Source organism: Prionailurus viverrinus, chromosome B3 (genome assembly GCF_022837055.1).
Source record: "Prionailurus viverrinus isolate Anna chromosome B3, UM_Priviv_1.0, whole genome shotgun sequence".
Classification (NCBI taxonomy): Eukaryota; Metazoa; Chordata; class Mammalia; order Carnivora; family Felidae; genus Prionailurus; species Prionailurus viverrinus.
In genome coordinates, this window is record NC_062566.1 from 129,945,258 (window position 1) to 129,967,379 (window position 22,122).

The 22,122-nt window shown below is 41.2% G+C and overlaps 1 protein-coding gene across 10 annotated transcripts in view; it reads right to left on the reverse strand.

The window, feature by feature from the left end:
* The window catches only part of RPS6KA5 (ribosomal protein S6 kinase A5), a 194,090-nt gene that overhangs the window by 26,779 nt on the left and 145,189 nt on the right, over positions 1–22,122 (reverse strand). For 9 of the 10 annotated variants that reach the window (XM_047864085.1, XM_047864081.1, XM_047864083.1 and 6 more), the window contains 7 exons: positions 17,416–17,566; positions 14,065–14,226; positions 12,018–12,143; positions 11,013–11,146; positions 10,225–10,318; positions 6,499–6,669; positions 2,750–2,941 (listed from right to left, as the gene is read on the reverse strand). In XM_047864085.1, coding sequence (XP_047720041.1) covers positions 2,750–2,941; positions 6,499–6,669; positions 10,225–10,318; positions 11,013–11,146; positions 12,018–12,143; positions 14,065–14,226; positions 17,416–17,566 — 1,030 coding nt within the window. Of the gene's footprint in view, positions 1–818; positions 1,230–2,749; positions 2,942–6,498; positions 6,670–10,224; positions 10,319–11,012; positions 11,147–12,017; positions 12,144–14,064; positions 14,227–17,415; positions 17,567–22,122 lie in introns of those variants that run through there. The other variant, XM_047864087.1, reaches the window with a different exon arrangement.

The following is a 22,122-nucleotide window of genomic DNA, read 5'->3' on the forward strand; positions in this document are numbered from 1 at the left end:
CATTCGGAAGCTCTAAAACACTTGTCCACATCTCTAAGACTTTTTTGTAAAACTTTAAAAAGCATGATGATCAAAACTGACCTGTATTTAAAGTAAAGGCTCTTTTACAAGGGGTACTTTTATATTATTACTAAAGTTGGAAAGCTCCCCTTTATTTAGACTAATTTTTTCGGAGAATGTTAATGAAAATGTAATCAGTTTAAGCCCTTAAACTCTCAAATCTATAGCAGTTCGTTGTTTATTTTTATTGAAAAAACCTTATTCATAAATATTTTCATTTGAAAATTATAAATGATGAGTTTAAATTGCTGAAATAAAAACCATATAAAGCTTAAAAATAAAAGAGGAACCATCCTGCAGGGACAACTGGTTAGCCACTGTGGGAGAATCGACACCAAAATAAATCCCAGATGGAGTGCAGATTTAAGTATAAAAATAAAATATAATTCTGGAGGGAAATTTGGGAGAATATTTTTATAATCTTGGGTTGGGGTAGGGGTGTGTGACAATCTGACATCAAAACCACATGTCACAGGGGCGCCTGGGTGGCTCAGTCAGTTAAGCGTCCTACTTTGGGCCAGGTCATGATCTTGAGGTCTGTGAGTTCGAGCCCAGCATTGGGCTCTGTGCTGACAGCTCAGAGCCTGGAGCCTGCTTCAGATTCTGTGTCTCCCTCTCTCCCTGCCCCTCCCCTGCTCATGCTCTGTCTCTGTCTCTCTCAAAAATAAATAAACATTAAAAAATTTTTTAAAAAACACGTCATAAAGGAAAAGACTGATGTCTTACTACAGAGAAATAAAAAAATTCTCCATTTAAACCCTGAAACACAAGTGAAAATCCCATGATACTATAAACAAAGTTTTCAAATGACAAAATCAGAATAAAAACATCTCCATTATCAATGGCAGACAAAGGATTAAAGTCCTTCACAGAGCTTTAAAATGGGCAAAGCTCATAAACAGCAATTCATAAAAAAGAAAATACAAGTGTCCAAATACATGAAAAGATGCTCAAAACTGAATATTCATCAAAGAAATGTATGCAAATTACAACAGTAGAAAATAATTTCAGGTTGAAATTGATAGTATCCGATGTATTCACATACAGTTGATGGAACATGATCTGGTAAACCTTCTAGAAGGAATTTGAGGCATAGATGTCAAAATAAAGATGTGCGTGCCCTTCTCGTAGGAGTTTATTCCAGGGAAATGAGACAAATGCAGCCACATCTATTAAAAAATAGTCATTTGTGTAGTTTGTAATTAGTGAAAAACTGGAAAATGCTAACTGCTCATTATAAAGAAGGTTAAATGAGGTTTGGAGGCTCAAACTACACGTATAATATAAGCTCATTTGCTAAAAAACCCAAACAGCTGTACACGTAAACAGAAGAAGCAGAAAGCCAGAAAGCACACGTAATATGGTGGCGGCAGGCAGTGGGCTAGAAGAGGGGGAGCTCACGCACGTCACCTCCACACAATGTCAAGAGTGAGTCTGCTTGTTCCTCTACTCTTTCTGTATTGTCCGAAAATTTCTCCCTAAGATTATGCATTACAAGTTACATGCAGAAAAAGTAAAGCTATTTTGAGAAGAAACATGCCAAGATTATTTTTCTAGCTTAATGTTCTGTTTCTGATCACAGCAGCCCAGGTCATTTTGTGAAAAGCATGTTTACCACGATTACTATAAGTTACCATAAATATTTCCCGCTTTATCCATTAATTTGTTAACTTACCCTAAATCATTGTCTTTCATTACATTTTTAGTCTGAAAATCTCATAGAATATATATATGTGTGTATATGTGTACGTATATATATATATATAAGCTTATATATATGTATGTGTGTGTGTGTGTATATATACACATATACGTATATATATATATATATGTATTTATTTATTTATTTTGAGAGAGGGGGCATGCAGGTGTGCATGTGAGAGAGTAGGGGAAGGGCAGAGAGGGAGAGAGAGAACCCTAAGCAGGCTCTGTGCCACCAGGGCAGAGCCAGATATGGGGCTCAAACTCACAAACCGTGAGATCATGACCTGAGCCGAAACTAGGATGCTTAACCAAATGAGCCATCCAGGTGCCCCCTCACGGAATATATTTTTTATTTTTTACTTATTTCATTTATTTTTTATTTTATTTTTATTTTTTTATTTTTATTTTTTTTTCAATATATGAAATTTATTGTCAAATTGGTTTCCATACAACACCCAGTGCTCATCCCAAAAGGTGCCCTCCTCAATACCCATCACCCACCTTCCCCTCCCTCCCACCCCCCATCAACCCTCAGTTTATTCTCAGTTTTTAAGAGTCTCTTATGCTTTGGCTCTCTCCCACTCTAACCTCTTTTTTTTTTTTTCCTTCCCCTCCCCCATGGGGAATATATTTTTTAACGTTTTTCTATTAATAAGTCACTTTGCTATTTTCATATTATATCTGATATGCATCTTTTGAAAATATACTATTGCGTCTTTAAAAAAAATACTATATAAATTCTTATGCATATAAAACGCAATACCTTAAATATTTCAAAATAAACCAAAATAAAAATTCCTACATTGTCTCCGATGTAAATTTTAAAAAAGGGAGATAGCCTTTGGTCAGACCTTTACTTGGTTGTGCCGAAAAGAAACCAATTTGTCAATATCCCCCGCAACTTTAAGAAAAACAGTAGGAAGAGATAGGTAAGAGGCCATCCAGGAACTGACTAGGTTTAATGGCTCTAATGAAATGAACTCACCAAAATGACGCCCAGGCTCCAGAGGTCACAGGACTCGTCGTAGCCATTATGGTTCAAGAGCTCCGGGGCGGCATAGTGCAGGGTGAAGCAGGGTGTCTTGAGAGGCTGGTTATCAGGCGGCTTTAAGCGCGCAAACCCAAAATCGATTACTTTAATTTCCAAATTGTCGTTTTCGTCAGTGAACAATAAATTCTGCAAGATACAAACACGTAAATTAGTCTCCTGTGACAATGTCCTGGGACTTGGTGACACCATGTACATAACGTTGTCTATCTCTATGCTGATACGGGATTCGGACACGGAGAGAGGTCTGATGGAGAGGGTCGGGGAGCTGGACGACAGTGTACTGTTCTTCTCTGGCTTATGCTTGTTTATATTATTTCAATTTTACAGTGTCTTATGAAACATTTTTCGATTGCACCACGCCTCTTCCTGTGTCAGAGCCTTTGTCTACATTTTTCGGATGGCGTTTGTCCTCTACCCCCTCCACCAACCTCGGTACCGACCAGGCCCACGTGCCCCTACTGCTTGCTTAGAGATACCACCCTCACCCCCCCAAACGTGCCACCACACTGAAGTTAGGACTTTTTCTATTTTCTCCTAGCATATTTGCTTTTCCTTTCTGGCACTTAGCATCTCGGCATTATTAGTCCACTGTCTTCTTCCTCATGAGTCCATAATTCCCTAAAGGCGGGGACTATGTGTCCACCTTATTTATGACTCTATTCCCCAAACCTGCTGCACTCATATAGTAGGTGCTTTGGTAAATATCTGCCCACTGAATAAAGTCATAAATAAAATAGCTGTATCCAGTATAGCTTATTAAAGAAGACACGGTAGGCTGGCTTCCAACTGGATGGCTCAGTTGGAAGAGTGTGTGACTCTTGACCTTGGGGTCGTGAGTCCAAGCCCCACACTGCATGTAGAGATTGCTTAAATAGATTAAAAAAAAAACCCAAAAACCTTTAAGAAATAAAAACAAATTAAAGAAGACATGGTAAAGGCATACATTACATTTCAGAATATTTTCTCCAAAACAGCTAAGACTTAAACATTTTTTGGATGCTTATGGATATTATTCCTCAATTATGCACACAACATTGTTCTCTTGAATCCCTCATCTGCCAAGCCTTCTCAGTCACTAAGCTTTTACTGTATTGTTTTCGTGTTTATCACATGTTTAATAAATGCTAACTGTACTGAGGCATGATCATCACTTTTATTAGTCTATCAAGCTAGTAGCCACGGTAAGCGAATCTGATTATACTGTCTTCAGACACGCTGACGAAACCTGTTATGTCTTTATGTTCATTAAATTATTCCTCAGATCTGGAACATCATTTTTTTTTCGTTAATATTATTCCCGCTAAAATAAAAGACATCACAGAAGGCTTCATTCATACAAAGAAAAAAACATCTTCTACACCTTCCACCCAAAAGTTAAAAATGGATAAAGTGGGGGGAAAGAAAAGCAAAACGATTAAAAAGTTTTCTTAAATTTTCTATCCTAGGATGCTTGATCCTGAACGTGTGATGGAATTAAAATGTGGATAAAATGTGGATAAAAACTGAAGCCCAGCTGGGGTTCCCACGCCATAGCTCCGGGCAAGTCTTTCGGCGAATGACTTGTGAGCTCCTCTGCGGCACAAGCACTGTGATCTGTACAGAGGACCGTGGGGCACACCTGGCCCCCGTCCGCACGGAGCCTGCCAAGTCTTGGGAGGTGGTTTCCGTTTATTCTCTGCGAGGACTTCCTTAACCGCAGTTCTTGAAATGAAGGAGAGGGGGCGCTCCCCCTCTCGGCTCTCCTGATGGGGCTGGGTGCGCATGGGCAGGAGTGGCAGGAAGCAGCCGCCTTTCAGCCTCCTCTCAAGCTCCACCCTGAAACTCATCTGATGTCACTGGTCTCTCATCTCTAAGGATGGGGACCGGTTTGAAAAGCACAAAGCAGTCCACTAAGAATGTCAGCTAGCTTCTAAGTTTATCTGCTTCTCACCTAGAATTTAGGAGTTTGCCCATGCCGAAAGCAAATGCCACATTAATATTGACCAAAAGATACACCATCAGGTCTTAAAATACGACATCAGTGGGAAAGGGATTACACTTTGGGCCTGGGAGTAACATACTCTGCCATTTAAAAGTCAAAGTGAAAGTCATTTTATTACGAAGATGTTAGTAGGAAGGCACATTTTCATTTCTCCAGAATCTATGTTGGTTTAGGACTATAAATATAGTAGAATGTCCTAACTCATCTGACATGTCTTCATTTCAAACGGCTACTTGAAAGAAAAGGTTGGTAACAAGAAGAACGAAGCTACAAGTATCTTTGTATGGGTAAGATGGGAAGGCAAATTTAAATTCTGTTGGAAAGGACAGTTGCATCATTTGAGACTCATGGGATGACAGATGGCCGGTTATCAAAGAATAAAACATGTGAAAATGAATTCTATACAGTCATGGAACAGATCTCTTCAATTAAAAAAATTACATGCTTGTTCCTTGTCTATCAAGAAAACATTTAAGTGGTGTGCTTTTGCATTTAAAAATAGATTGCTAATCTCCAATGTACAGAGCACCATACTGTCAGTGGGCGTTCTGTAGGAGAGTGAGAACTCGGAGGAAGGAAGCAGAGGGAGAGCTACCACAGTTGCAAGTTCATGAAACACAGTTCACTTTTGATTAATTACTAGTAATATGGATAACAGTAATAGGAAGTCCAGGGACAGAAGTTTATGTGCTTTAGAATCAGTTGATTACACTTGGATGCACAGAATTCCATTTTTAAAACACCCTCTTCCTACCAATGATCCAAGATACTTAAAAAGGCAAAAAACAAAAACAAAAACAACAACAACAAAAAAAAACGGTGCTTTTGGAGACATAGTCTTTTGTGGTGTAACACAAAAAACAGACTCCAAATAAATTATTATTTTAAGAATATTTGAAAATGCTTTATCAACACATGGTAATTACAAATGAATCTATTTTAAAGAGGAAATATGTATAATTTTGCATATGGTAAAGGATGAGTCACTGTTGTCCTTTTATAAATCACTGGGTTTTGTTTTTCAATTTTCATTATTATTTTGATGACTTCCTAAAAGGGGGGGATTTTCATATTTTTGATACTACAAAGGGACATTCTAGAGTTAGAACCTTCTTTACTAACCTTTTGACAGAAGAAATATATAAAAAGCTGCTACTTTTGCATGGCTACACAATTCTATAAAGACAGTACATGAGCAAAGACATATAAGGATGGTATGGCTAATTAAATCAAGACAATTCTTTATGTTTAAGTACTTAGAACAGAATTCTATACATTCCTATTCATGAGCTAATCAATTTGATTACAAAAATGAGAAACAAGCTTTCAAAATACATCATTAAAAAAATAAACCTCTAAAATGGTACACATATAGGAGGGATATTATTTTCTGCTACAAAAATTTCCATAGCTATTTTTAGCCCACAACTGTTGCATAAAGTATTTCTTCCATAAAAGGCTCTCACACTTACAAATATAACCTCAAGATGATCTGCTGGCAAAAAAAAAAAAAAAAAAAAAAAAGACAAATTTATTTTAGACTAAAATAGAAAAGAAAAAAAAATTCCAGAAACAGGATATCTGCAAGTATCTATTTAGCAGGAAGCCCTAAAAACAAAACAAGAAAAGCCCACACATACTCGGGGGGATATTCGGTAATGAGGCGAGGCTGAGTTACACGAGAGAGCACGTCACTTTATACCTCGGGTTTCAGGTCTCTGTGCACCACGCCGACATCATGCATGTGGCTTACAGCTGAAACGAGCTTCCGCATGATGTAGCTGGCTTCGGTCTCACTGAAGTGCTTCTTTTTCTTAATACGTTCAAACAGCTCTCCCCCGTTCAGAAGTTCCATCACCAGAAATGTGTGAAGCTAGAGAAGAAAAAAGATTAATGTGGAGGGCTTTCATGAAGAGAAGTGTATTTATGTATGAAACATTCCTTGACTATTAACTATCACCAATACATTTAGAGAATCCCTTGGTAAAATAATCAACAGCAGTCTGTAATATTTTAGAGGAAAGAATCGAAGGGTAATGTGGCTTTTTTAGAATTCTATTTTGGTAATGGAAAATTTCAAGTACTGCAGTGAAATCTTTATATATCCTTTCCTTGACTAATTCTTTCATTTGAATGCCATTCCAACCCTCTTGATCAAGTTTACATAGCTTTCTTTTTCAAGTGTGACCTGCTGCTGATAATAATGTGAAATCGTCTGCTTTAAATAATATAGAAGATTAATGACAGAGAATGGGCAACTGCCCACGGGAGGCCTGACACACCCAATGAATAGCAAATTTATCTTTTCAAAAAGGTGTTTCATGATGTCACTTTGAACCTCCTGTCAGACCTCAACAGATTAGTTTCAGGGTTCCTTGTTAATACCCACGGCAAATACCCATAACTCACTGCCTTTTTTTTTTTTTTTTTTTGTAAATAATTGCTTTGGATACCAATGGCATTATCTTAAAGAGTTTAAAAAGTTATTTATTTACTATGCTTTGCACACATGTCCATAAAGAAAATAACTCAGGAGCCACTGAAAAGCAAAGGAACTGTATCAGCTCTCAAATGAACACAAACATGTTGTTTAAAGAAAGATAGCCAATCACCAGATTCAGGTGCTATGCATTACAGAACCAACATCACTTGACAAATATGTTTCTTTTCGAATTAGCAAAATCCTCCCCGAAAGAAAAAGCTTCATAATTATCCTGTACAAACTGGGCGAATTTTAAAAGGTGAACATTTTTAATAAGAGAATTGCTTCCAGCCTACCAGAGATCAAGCTAATTTGAGTTTCTACATATGACAAACCAGGTCAACACTGAAGGTCTGTTACAAACATCTGCCAGTGACTAACAAACAATGCAATGGTTTAAAAGATGGGCTTTAGGGGTGCCTGGGTGGCTCAGTCGGTTAAGTGTCCAACTCTCGATTTGGGCTTAGGTCATGAGCTCATGGTTCGTGGGTTTGAGCCCCGCATTTGACTCCGCACTGATGGTGTGGAGCCTGCTTGGGATTCTGTCTCCCTCTTCCTCTGCCCCTCCCCTGCTCTCTATCTCTCTCTCTCAAAATAAATGAATAAACATTAAAACATTTTTTTAAAGATAGGTTTTAGAATCAACCCTGGATCTGAATGCTGCTTCTGCTACTTACTTATGACCTTGGGGATGCTACTTAACCTCTATAACTTTAGGACCCTTGCCAATAAAACGTAGATAACAGTGAGAAAATGTTTATGAGACAGTTGACTAATGGCCTTCCAGAGATGTCCGTGTCCTAATCCCCAGAACCTGTGGATGTTACCTGATATGGCAAAGGGATTTTGTGGACGTGATTAAGGATCTTGAGCTGGGAGGACTGTCTAAATTATCCATCAGAGCCAACAGTATGGGATGGGACTATGGAAACAAGAGATTGGAGAGATATACAGAAGGGTCACGAGCCAAGGAAGGTGGACAGTTTCCAGAAGCTAAAAAAGGCCAGCAAATGGATTGTCCCTTGGAGCCTCCAGAAGGAACCAGCCCTGCCAACACCAGACGTTATAGCAGTGAGACTGATTTTGACCTTCTGATCTCCAGACTGCGAGATTATAAATTGGTAGTGTGTAGGCATGTGGTAATTTGTTACAGCAGCTATAGGAAACGAATACAAATCATCGCACACAAAGTGAACTATATGCTGCACACCCAGGGGCTGAAGACCCACCCTAATCAATTTCACCCCTCCGTCAAAGAGAAGACTGTGTGTACTTGGGGATGATCTAGGCAACTGTGTCACCAACATGGAAAGAAATCACCCCAGGTATCAACAACTGGGCAGCAGAATGATTATATATTTGTACTAGCAGATACAAGGTCACATCGTGAGACAACTCACATTCAGTAACTCTTTAATATAAAAATAGCAAACAATAAATTTAACCTGTGGCATAAGTAACAAGGGAGGGATGCAGTTCCTGAGATCTGACATCTGCCAGAACATAAGAGCTGGGATGGAGCTGGGCCCAAGTGCAAACACCAGAGGGGGGTGTTGAAGGTCATCCACCAGTCCCTTGACTTGTTATGTGAATCATCTTCAGGAGGAGACTGTCCGGGCTCCTTTTAGGCACCTCCAGTGGATGGGGGACTCACTACCTCCACTGCAGTCAGGTGGCCCCATGAGGTGGCCGCAGTAGGAGCAAGGAGAGCAGCTCCTCCAAGTCCTCCTCTCAAAGACCTGCCTTTTCTGACTACGAGAGCCAAAGAGAAAGGAGATGACGATGTTATTTTTGGGTGCTCGCTCACCTGCTGGGAGAACCGGGCCATGTTGCTGCCTCCCCTAAGGCAGCAGAGCAGAGTAATTAAAAGCTTGTTCTGCAGTCGGACTGCTTGGGTTCAGAGCCCGGCGTTATCACTTACAAGCTGTGAGATCCTGTTACTTAACTTCTCAGAGTTTCAGTTTTCCCACCTGGTGGAGTTACCTTATATAAGGACTGAATCGTGCATGTGGAGTCTGGGCCGGTACCTGGACCATGTAAGGTATGCAATACTAAAGGGCGGCAGTCACTGTGGCTAAGCTGTATCATTCCAGTGCTCTGGGGACTTTCAGTGTGGTGGAGAACTGGGCCTCGGCCTACCCAGGACATGCTGTTACAGCAGCACAGTGGAGGTGGCCCAGATTTTCCCGACTAGATGCTTATGGCCCTGCTGTGTGACCATGGACAGGGCTCATGACCCTTCTGAGTCTGCTTCTTCTTTGGTAAAGCTAGGGTCAGCTGCATCCAGGACTGGTATCGGCTTTTGTGCTTAGCATGCTGTCTCAAGTAGGACTGTGTCTTCCCCCCCAGTCTCAGGGGGAAATGTGTCAACAATGGAGCAACTATTGTCATGGAGGTTGGCGGTGGAGGGGCTGAGGAGACACGGACTTGACACATTCCTCCCACATCCAGAGGTACGTGCTTCTGCGCGGGGTCCTGTTGCAAAGCAGGACCTGGCCTGTGGTCTGAGTGAACGTGCCATCTGGAGAGGAAAGGGGGTACCCTTGCCCTTCTGCTTCATCTTTGTTCTGGAGCTTGCATTAACTAGGCTTAAACTCTAAATCCTATTCTAGAAGTGAAAAGAAAGTCGAAGGCTGACGGTTAACTGACTACTGAGAAGTCCAGGGATTAAGCTGCGGCGGGCCGCAGCTGAGCCGGTGGGAGGCCCAGCAGCTGTGACCCATCCTGCCCTCTGCCCTTCGTCCATGTCACATATGCCCATGACTGAGTGAGAAGAGCAGAAGTGAAAGCGTGCACTGGTTTTGGGGGTGGGTAAGAAGCTTCTCTGCCCTCTCTGGTGGCCGGGTCGTATCCCATTATCTCTGACTCTGACCCCGGCAGTTGCAACTCAACTGGAAAAAAGAACTCTGTGTGAGTCAGTAGGGACAGGAAAATAGTGTGAGATACCTGGTCGTGGAAAACTTCATGCAGCTTCACGATATTGGGGTGTCCTTCACAGAGTTTCAGGGCTGTTATTTCTTTCTGAGTATTGGCCTCCATCCTGCAGGGATGAAAGTGATTAGCCTCCACGTACGTACCTTCTTCACCAAGTTTTCATGTCCATATTATCCCAGCCCTAGTTTTGTGTTTATTTACAGCGTGTTCAGAATGTAAGTGTTCAAGTATCACAATGAGGTTTCCATGACAGTAATGAATCATACCACCCACCAGAACAAGTAATGCATTATTCCTGAGAAAATGATTACTTCTGAGTCAGAAAAGAGCCCATCATGAAGAAATGGGTGCCTCACTTGCCTGACATTTTGGTAGTAAGAATACACAATCATGGAAGTAATAATGAGTTCCCAAAACAACTAGCTGGCTCCCAAAAGCTGCCAGCAAACTGCTAAGTAATTTCAGAAAAAAAAAATTCAGATACACAACTATTAGGAATGGCAACAGCTGTCGAAATGAATGGGGCAAGTCTGATTATCACTGCCACGGAAAATGTCCTCACGGTAGACTCGAAAGCCTGTCACGCCATGATTTACGTCCCAAATGGATTACTTCACCAGCAAACATCTATTAGAGTCAGAGGATAATGGATCAGCTAATGAGCTGAATGGCTACACCCAGGGTTAAAAAGCTTTACAAGAAACCACTGATTTCAAAATAAAAATCCTAATTTACAGAATTCCTTGACCAGGATGAGTCCATACAAAAGAATGCCAAAGGATGCCAGAAATGGTCCCTACCTTTTGCTGATTATTTTGACTGCGAACGCTTGGTTACTTTTTTTGTGTATGCACTTTCGACATATTGAGAAACTTCCCTCTCCCAGCGGCTTGTCCTTCAGGTCTAGGTCATAGTGTTGATAGAATGGGGAGTCCTGAGAAGAAACCAATATCATTTACCTTAAGAGAATACTAGGAACTGAGGCGCCTGGGTGGCTCAGTTGGTTGGGCATCTGACTCTAGATATCGGCTCAGGTCATGGTTTCACGGTCTGGGAGTTCGAGCCCTGCACTGGGCTCTGCACGGACAGCATGGAGCCTGCTTAGGATTCTCTCTCTCTCTGTCTGTCTCTCTCTCTCTCTCTCTCTCCCTCCCTCCCTCTCTCTCTGCCCCTCCCCGACTGTGTGTTCTCTCTCTCAAAATAAATAAAAAGAAACTTAAAAAAAAAAAAAAAGAAAATACTAGGAACACAGAGGGATAAATAACAGAGTAAAAGAACATTATTATTTCTTTTAATATTTATTTTTGTGTGTAAGAGACAGAGAGAGAGGGCATGAGCAGGGGAGGTGCAGACAGGGAGGGGGACAGAGGATCTGAAGTGGGCTCTGTGCTGACAGAAGCGAGCCCAACACAGGGCTCGAGCGCAAGAACCACGAGATCATGACCTGAGTGGAGTCGGATGTTCCAGCGACTGAGCCACCCAGGCACCCCTAAAGAACATTATTAATGTTAATAGATATGCATGGAATATATTTATATGCTTCCAAGATTCAGCTTGCTTTAGACCATTTCTACTTTCATCTGTATAATTTTTTAAGATATATAATTTGCTATCACTGTAAAAAGGAGTTCATTGAAATGGATGTGACTAATTCTCTAGGGCAAACATTGCTATTTCCATTTATTCATTTCTTAAAATTGCACCTTACTCAAATGGTAAGCCTATTAAATTCATTGGCCTTGACAATGTTAATTAGCATTGGTATTTAAATCATAACTGTATCATTTAATTAAGCACATGTATACCTTCATCATTGCGCTCCTGGCGACACTCGTCACTCCAGGGCGATCAACTCCTGTGTGGAACTGAAGAGGATCTATGACGGCCGCGTTCCGCTTGAACAGAATGGAAGGAGCGACAAAGGAATAGCCCTAAGAAAGAAAAGGAAGAGTAAGGAACAAGGGTTTGCAATTTTCCAGTTTAGCACAGTCCAGATTGTAATAATGTTTTTCACTCTCTGTGAAAAACATTCAAATATGTGTGGAGATGAATCTAATTTTATTTTATTTGCAATCTAAAATGCAAATCAATGGAGATTTCAAATCAATGGAGACAAACTTTTCCGAAGGAGATAATGCCATCTTCTGGTAGAATTAAACCAATTCAGAATTAAAGGCAGAAAAACCTTCTGTCCAATTCCACCCCCAATATCTGACTCGGAGATGGAGTTCTTTCGCATTGCTGATGACAGTTCACTTAGGAACGCAACTAGCTTCTCAAAAAAGGTACAGTTAAGGTATTAAACAAAGGGGCCCAAGAGTTATCATTTTTCAAGCTCAAAAAGTAGCAAGTTTCACTACAGCGAGTTTCTAATTTAGCAATTATTTGACTCTGATTAGATTTCCTTAGACTAAAAATTTCAAATGGAGTTTTGGAAAAGAAATAAAAATCAAATGGCAGAACGACATGCCAGAATGAACCAAAAGTGGTATAATGACAGATGATAAATCTGCTCAAGCTAGAACACTCACTAGTTCAAAGAACATTTTTGAAACATCTACTATGTGCTCAGCCACGTGCTAGACATTAGTGTTATTAAGGTCCAGAGACACAGCCCAGGTGACCAGATGAAGCCATACTTATGGTATACTTATGGGGGTCCAGAAGTGAATCTCTGATAGCATTTAATAGTCTTTAATGGTTTTAATAGCTTTCTGATGCCATTTAATAGTATAAGTCTGAGAAAGACCTTTTTCTCAGTATAAAATCTTCCCTAATTCTTTTTTAGGAGTTGGAAAACAGTTAAGATTTCTCACTGAAGATAAAGAATCAGACAACACTTTTTATGAACCGAAGACAATTTTATATGCTAGAGGTAAAATGAAGTAGTCTTGTATTTTTCTATAAAAGAAACTGAAGAGAAATAAAATTTCAAGTAAAAAAATCAACACTTCTTTACGTAAAGAACTTGGAAATGCAAGCTGGTGCAGCCACTCTGAAAAACAGGCTGGAGGTTCCTCAAAAAACTAAAATAGAACTACCCTACGACCCAGCAATTGCACCACTAGGTATTTATCCAAAGGATACAGCTGTGCTATTTCAAAGGGGCACATGCACCCCAATATCTATAGCAGCACTATCGACAATAGCCGAAGTATGGCAAGAGCCCAAATGTCCATTGATGGATGAATGGATAAAGAAGATGTGGTGGATATAGATATAGATATAGATATAGATATAGATATAGATATAGATATAGATATAGATATAGATACAATGGAGTATTACTCGGCAATCAAAAAGAATGAAATCTTGCCATTTGCAACTACATGGATGGAACTGGAGGGTATTATGCTAAGTGAAATTAGTCAGAGAAAGACAAAAATCATATGACTTCACTCATATGAGGACTTTAAGAGACAAAACAGATGAACATAAGGGAAGGGAAACAAAAATAATATCAAAACAGGGAGGGGGACAAAACAGAAGCGACTCATAAATATGGAAAACAAACTGAGGGTTATGGGAGGAGTTGTGGGAGGGGGATGGGCTAAATGGGTAAGGGGCACTAAGGAATCTACTCCTGAAATCAGTGTTGCACTAGATGTTAACTAATTTGGATGTAAATTTTAAAAAATAAAAAAAAAAATGAAAAAAAAAAAAGAACATGTAAGTAATATCTACTATGTCACAGACCATAAGCTTCAGTTAATAATTTGCAACATCTCCATATTTTGAAGAGATTAGAGAATCTTGCTTTTAAAGACGCCAAGAACACTTATATGGGAAAATTAATCTTTTCTTTCACAGCACATCGGCCGCCGCACAGGAGCGCCCTCTCTTGGAGATTACCTGAAACAGCCTCTCGGAGCTCTGGGGCAGCGCAGCAGGGGAGTACGTGGGATCCATCTCCGTGAACTCTTCTGCAAAGTTACTCACATCTAATTCATCTCGGATGACCGGCTTAAATGGGGCGGGCACTTTTTTGGCAGCTAGATCGTCCCAATTTATTTTCTGAAACAGAAAAAGAAAATGGGTACAAAGTAGAGACCAGCAGAGTGGAAATATTTTCTGAGACTAACACAGATGGATTAGGGTTTTAATTAGTCAACAGGGAAAGGGCACATCTTTCAAACCAATGATTATAAATACGTTTTTTTCCCAAGCATGAGCACATTTTCTGACTGCAGTTTATTGCTGCATTCAATGCTATGCCTGAATGAGGAGACTGCCTTCCGTCACTGTGGGGTCTGGCCGTATCCTCCGGGGGGCACCAGGATATCCTAATTCACCCACAGGGAAAACAGAAAAATTACTTTTGTCCTGAAGGTGTGAGGCCAGAACAAAATAAAACTGAATGATGACAAAGGGCTTTTCAATGCTCTACGAATATGAATGCTGACTCTAATATTCCTATTTTCTAGAGACAAAGTTAGGTAGCTTTCTTCCTAGACCTGCTCTTCCTCCTGGTCATCTGGACAGACTAGAAAATAAACTCACTATAAGTCATGCACTTGTTTACGTCTGTAAGTTTAAATGATCCTATCATACTGATATAATCACCCTTTTCTCATTTAAGTCTGTATCCTAGCTTTTTAAATACTGCTTCTTGTCTCCCCCATGGGATAATCCGAGCCCCTCTCCCCCCATGCCAGACAATTGTCTGATAAATAGAACCAACTCTGTGCTCTATTTTCTTTGTGCTCCTTCTGTCACTTAAAACAACCTCAGATAATACTTATTGAATCAAATCCCACAGCTATTCTATTAACATATTTCTTCAAATCTAAGATGTCCTCATTCATAGTGAGATATGCCATGATTTCATGTACCATGAAGAAAGAAAAGGCATTATGAAGTAGAATGGTTAAGCTGTCCATTGTAAGACGCATTCTGATTTCAGAGACAGTGGATGACGTTCAGGAAGTTTAATCAACTAACGAAAAAATGTTTTTATTATGCCCTCTTGTGGAGGCAATGGAGAAAAAAAATCATTAGATTACAGATCTTCAAGTTTTTCAGCCAGCGTGGGCTTTAGAGACCAATTAGCTCATCTCCTTTAGACCCAGGTGGAAACTGAAGCCTGAAAGTAAGAACTAACCTTCTCACTTAAACATTAGCTCATGGAAGGGTCAGTCTCTTGATTTTCTCGTTAGCGCTCTGTCCTCCGTGTGGCTGTAATGTTTTCCATTACAAGCATATGATTTGTGCTTGGCTATTTATACATACATTAAGAGAAACTTCTAGAGGAAAGGGGTAATTTAAAGAAATATATTGTTAGCAGAATGTTTAGTATGTAGAAAATTGATCGCTGTTATGTTCCTCTCCACGTCCTCTCCATTTAGGTCTTTACAAGTTGGATTCTGGTCTTTCCTAAAGAGTCCTTGTCATTTAAAAAGCAAAGCCATTAAAGAACCTAAAATTACTATTTCAAGCCATAGAAAAATTTCCGTAATATGAAAGACATACTGTAATATTCACAAATATAGTGAACTGTAGTGAAAAAGATCCTAGGAAAATATGATGAGGGTATTTTGCTTGAGCACTTTCTTGAATTTTACATTGTTAAATTTTCAGCCACATTTCTCAACAAGGTATTTGAAATAGTTTGTTCAACTATTAATCTTTGTAAGCCATGCTAATTTATGAAATGTACACATTGAGAAGTTAATTTTATTCTAAATGTATTTGTTACTGAACTTCTGTAAGATGTGTGGTAACATATTTTTAAACGGGTTACAACTGAGAGACTGGTGCTCTTTTTTTGAGTATAGAAATACAGAGAGGGGGGCTCAGTTGGTTAAGCGTCCAACTCTTGATTTTGACTCAGGTCATGGTCCCAGGGTTGTGGAATCAAACCCCCTGTCACACCCTATGCTGAGCATGGAACCTCTGGAATTTTCTCTCTCTCTCTCTCTCTCTGCCCCTCCCGGCCACTCGTGCTCTGTCTCTCTCTCTCTCTCTCTAAAACAAAATTTAAAAATGCGTCACACACAAAAAAGATAAGAAATACAGAGAGGTAATTCTTATTCTCAACCATTACTTGTTTTTCTAGATTTAAAAAACAATAGACAACACAGAGGTTACTCTAGGGCAGTTTTCCTTTGTTATGTTAGGCGTTTTCATTTGCTCTGGTGATAATACTGTAAAAGCTCAGTTTGCAGAATAAAAATAAAACCCGGATGGTCCCTTTAGACCATAAATATTTAAGTCATGCTTACTGAGGTGATGAAATTTTTTATAAGTCCTAAGTTCAGGGTTTTAAAAACTGAGGTCATGGTATCCTGGGTTGACTACTCAGACTTAAATAGCTAGCCAACTCAGCCAATTTAATTCTTTTCCCCCAGGTACCTAAAATTTTGGAGTTCTTTTGTTCGTTTTACTAAAGTGAGCAAACTAAGTGAAGCAGATGTATTGGTGCTCTGTAGAATGGTCTCATTAGGTTTCTTCAGAATAAGCAATAAGTAAGTAAGTAAGTAAATAAATAAATAAATAAATAAGTCTATGTTACAGATACGTAACTGAGAAATAGGCACATTTAAAATTTTCTGCGATTGCTCCTGAGAAAAGGAGAAAGCATGAAATCAGTCTAAAGGGCAAAACACACTGGTGGGAATGGCTCGTGAACTGAGAGAAAAGTAAAAAATAAAAGCTTCTTCAGTCCATATGCCTAAATTTCAAGATCATAAATAGAAACCAATACTCAAAACTCGAACCAATAAGCATATGGAAGACTGAACGCCATTATGGTCCTCCCCACTCTCACTTCATTTAGGCAGAAAAAGACCATTTAGGTGTCTCTAAGTAGAATTCTTTTTTTTTTTTAAATGTTAACTTATTTTGAGAGAGTGAGAGAGAAAGCGGGGGAGGGGCAGAGAGAGAGGGAGACAGAAGCTCCCAAGCAGGCTCTGTGCTGACAGCAGAGAGCCTGATGTGGGCCTCGAATTCACAAATTGTGAGATCACGTCCTGAGTCAAAGTCAGACGCTTAACTGACTGAGCCACCCAGATGCCCCTCCAAGGAGAATTCTGATCCTAGGATTCCTACAGGGTCCCTGCTATCTAAAAAAAAAAAAAGGTACAGTGTATGTGAAGATAGGGAGCAAATGTCTCCAAAAGGGGCCATGTTCACTCATTTCATGAAGAATGCCAAGCACCCTGCAAATAGCAGGCCATATAAAACCATCTGTTCAATAAATTTCACCTGAAAAAAGAGATGTTCTTTGATTTCATCCGCATCACGTGGACCACATCCCAATCTTTTCTTGGGATCTTTCATCAAAAGACGCTGAATCAGGTCTTTAGCTAAAGCACTCATTTCTTGAGGATATGGAGGCTCGCTTTTTAATATTCTCCTGTTGACAGATAAAACTTGCTATTAAAACAACCAGAGGATGAAGTTACAGTGACGATATTCTTAGCAAGACAAGTACTGTGCCACACACTTTGAAACTAAACTGTATGTGAAAAGCAGAGCAAGAGTATTTAAAATGAGATGCCATGAAATCGAATTTCCGAAACTAAGCAGAGACAAAAAGCGTTGGATCATTTTTTCAGTGTAAGTCACTCTAAATGGGGAAACACCACCCCAAATATTTAATTGGGGAAAAAAATGAAGGCTTGGGACTGGTGAGACCTTGACTCGACTCTCCGATGAAAGATTTCCCAATGGAAACAACTCCTAATAAACTCAGAGAAGTCAATCCAGCACTCAGCTCCAACCATCATACCCTTCTCTCTTCCCCTTCCCTGTGTGCCAGGGAACAGCTGGGCCCGGCGGGAATGGGGAGGGAAGGCAGGCCAACGCAGGTAGGGTCACAGCCACTGGGACATGGCTCCACTCCTAATATCTGAAAACGAGCACCAGACCTGGGGCTTTTCATGGGATGAGATCACCTGCTTCATTATCTCCCACTATAAAACAGTCAGGTAAGCCCTATAAGGAACTCAAAGGTAAAGTCTACTGTTTACTGTGGAAGGTGAAACATTAAGATAATCAAGTTTCTTGATGAAATATTTGAATTTATGCTAAGGTCATGGAAGAAATCAATCCAATCCAAATGTACCTCTGCCTCTGTGAAAGGGCAGACGAATAATGAGAAAGAATAATGAAAGGGACGGATTGAAATTAAGAAGCTTAACACGGTATACACGGAGATAGTTATTCCTTTATTCGGGTTTGTAAAAAGATTCCCTGTTGGGCATTAAAATATTAATAACCGTTATGGAACAAAACCAGGTAACACATTTGTAACAGCACAGTGTGGTTAAGCACATGGACTTCAGAGCCGGACCGAATTCAAACCCTGGCTTGCTGCTAACTGGCTGTGCGACTCTGAGAGTTAATGAACGTCTTCACACCACGGCCTCCTTAACCTAAAATGGGTATTATGATGCTTAAGTGAGCGAAGACAGTGCTTAGCGCTGCACCAGGAACATTGCAAGCGCTTGACCTGTGTGCCCCTGGCTCCCTTCGGCTACACCAACCACACAGAAAACCACAGCCAGTAGCCACTGAGAACCAGTGAAATGACAGTGGAACTGTAAGTTTTCACTGGAAATTCTAGCCATCTTGTTCATTTCAAAGCTAATCCCGCTTCTGGCACTCCATCCTGGGGATGCAAGAAAACCCGGACGGAACAAGGGAAAAAAAAGAAGTACGCTTTTTCTCTTTAGGGTTCTTTAGTGTTCCCCCAGGGCTCGCTGCTCGTCAGGGTTTTCTGCATTGGAGAGAATCCTCTCCTGGGACCAGGCACAGGCGTCTCTGAGAGACACTGGCATCCCGGTTTCTGAGGGAAAGCTAAGCAGAGACTTTTCCATTTTCCCCACCTTTCATGTGCTTTTAGCAGGCAGGGACTTTTTGTGTGAAAGGATCAGGCAATAGATACCCTGTTGCTGACATTCACTTTGGCTGAGAAATAAGCACTTTGGCTGATGTCGTCAGAAGGTACTGATTCTGTAGGTCCACACACCTGAGTCATCGGCATTTGCTGGAAGTCTACTCCGTACAGGCACTTAGGGAAAGCAACGGTCATGCCAACCCTGGCGGTTCATCCACAAAAGGAGGGGCATCGAGAGAACAGGGAGCACCCAGAAACAGGGATGACCCACTGAGATGCCAAGCTGCGAAGAGGCGCGGGAGACTCTGCGTACAACTTGGGGCGGAGGTCTGGGCACGCAGACAGCATTGGTGGGCGACCGACGGCTGCAGCAGGTGCCACACGCAAGGAACTGGAGCGTGACATTGGAGTGAGGCAGGGAGCACATCAGGAAGAGTTGGAGTGGAAATCTGAAGGGGTTTCTCGGAGCAGTACTGACGAGGGGACGAGAGGGACCACCAGTGGTGGCCACAAAGCTTCCCTTTTTCCTGGCTGCAGCGAACACGGCCAGAAGCAGCCGGAGGAGGTTGGGCAGGCGATGGTGAGCACGCACCCCAGCTCGCAGGAGTGAAAGCAGGGGCCACGCAGGAGGTAGCACAGCAGGACCGCTTCTTAGGCTCCTTGTCGTCTTGGTAAACGGAGTGGCACGGGGCTTCCTCAGTGCGTGGAGAGGTTCTGAAGCCTAATCCCGCGGAGAACTGTAGGGCCAGGAAGAGGACCAGAAATGGAGGTGCGCTAGTCAGGAGAAAGAGCCCCCAGCAGGCTTAAATCTCTTCTCCAGGGGAAGATGATCTCTTCCTCTTCTGCTTCCTTGAAACGTACGGGGCCGAGATGCATGTGAAATGACAGCTGTGCCTGGTTATCGCGAAGTCACCCCTGAGATGTGTGAGCAGACAGGACTATTTAAAACTCAGAGAACACAAGTTTCTGGGTGTTGTCTCTTACCCCAAGGGTGTCCTTGGAAGGGGGGAGCGGTGGAAGCGGTGCACAGAAGAGTAGTACGATGCAGTCCCGTGGTGGCCTTCCCATGTGGGGGTCACCCATCCACCTGTTCTCATCACTAATGGCTGAGTGTGCCCTCTGTGGGCTGGCCAGCCAGGCCTGGTGACTGCAAGGACCCCTGATGAAGAGGCGCTTGATGCTGTCATGCTGATACCCATGTTTCCTGATCTGTATCTCAGGAAGCTAAGTAAAACTGGTGCCAGGGGCGCCTGGGTGGCGCAGTCGGTTAAGCGTCCGACTTCGGCCAGGTCACGATCTCGCGGTCCGCGAGTTTGAGCCCCGCGTCAGGCTCTGGGCTGATGGCTCAGAGCCTGGAGCCTGTTTCCGATTCTGTGTCTCCCTCTCTCTCTGCCCCTCGCCCGTTCATGCTCTGTCTCTCTCTGTCCCAAAAATAAATAAACGTTGAAAAAAAAAAAAAACAAAACTGGTGCCAGATTACAGCCTATTGTGACCTGTGAGTATGAATGTCAGTCTGAAGCTCAGACCAGCACAGTTACGCAGAATGCGCACTGCAGAAAGGGGGACGCAGGTGGAGGATGCTCACGGACCTTTAGCCGTGACAATACTAGAACATCCTGCAACACGGGCAGGGAGACATTTCTCAGGTGTTGTTGCCACTTGACCTCTTCGAATGTTCTAGATTTCTGAATTGGTAATGACCCAGAACTCTTTCTTTTTAGCTCCAAAGGGAATCTGGGAAACTTGAGAAATGAACTGTAATGGGGTGGGCCCCAAACAAATCTTTTTTTTTTTAATTAATCTATTTTTTATACATTAAAAAAAGTTTTTATTTATTTATTTTGAGAGAGACAGAGAGAGAGAGCAGGGGAGGGGTAAAGAGAGAATCCCAACTAGGGTGCACTGCCAGTGCAGAGCCCTATGCAGGGCTTGAACTCATGAACTGTGAGATCATGACCTGAACTAAAACCAAGAGTCAGATGCTTAACCAACTGAGCCGCCCAGGAGCACTGAGCCCAAATAAATCTCAGAGCTCTCTGGAAAATCAGAACAGGCTCTGAGTTGACATATCACATTAAACACTTCTTGTGTTTGTTATCATTTAATCCATACAATAATCCTATCAATAGGCAGCCACTATTATCCCTGTTCTAAAGGTAAGGAAAGATTCCTTTCAAATCAAGACATACACACAAAATTTTAACTTGATATTCCAGAACATAGATGCTCCTAATATTTTTTTGCAAGAAGCAGCAAATAACAGAGCTAAGAAAATTTTGAAAAATAAAATAACTGGGAAAGATCTGCCTAGCCACATGTTAAAATGTATTATGAAACAAGATTGTAAAAGTGAGGTGCTAGCAAAGTAAATCAACAGCCAAATCACATGAACAGAAGAGACAACTTGAAAAACATCCAGGCATATACACAAACTTACATTGTTTTTGAAAAGGGACCAGCCAACATGGGCAATGCCACATTGTTTGACAAATGTGCTGGGGAAACCAGCTATTTGGGAAATAAACGAAGCAAGACCTTGCCCCATACCACAACCTGAAATGAATTCCAAATGGATTAGGAATTACATGAAAAAAGAAAAATCAAATAAAATAAAAACCAATAATATAAAAATGAATATAAAATTTCTTTCTATTCATGAATGTTAAGTTTCTGAGAACCTCTGTGGTGAAAGAAATTCCCATCTGATTAGCTTAAGAATGTATGGATTGGGGGGCCTGGGTGGCTCAGTAGGTTGGGCATCCAACTCTTGATTTCAGCTAAGGTCTTGATCCCAGGGTCATGGGATCAAGCCCCACATTGGGCTCCATGCTGAGTGTGAAGCCTGCTTAAGATCCTCCCTCTCTCTCTCTCTCTCTCTTCTCTACCCCTCTCCCCACCTCATACACACACACACTCTCTCTCTCTAAAATTAAAAAAAAACAAATGTATGAACTAAAGAGTACTAACATCGAGATTAAAATTAAAACTATGATGGGGAGCAAGATGGGCAGATGGGTAGATATAGAACAAGCAAGGATGGTAAAATAGTCATGGTAGCATCATGGCAGTGT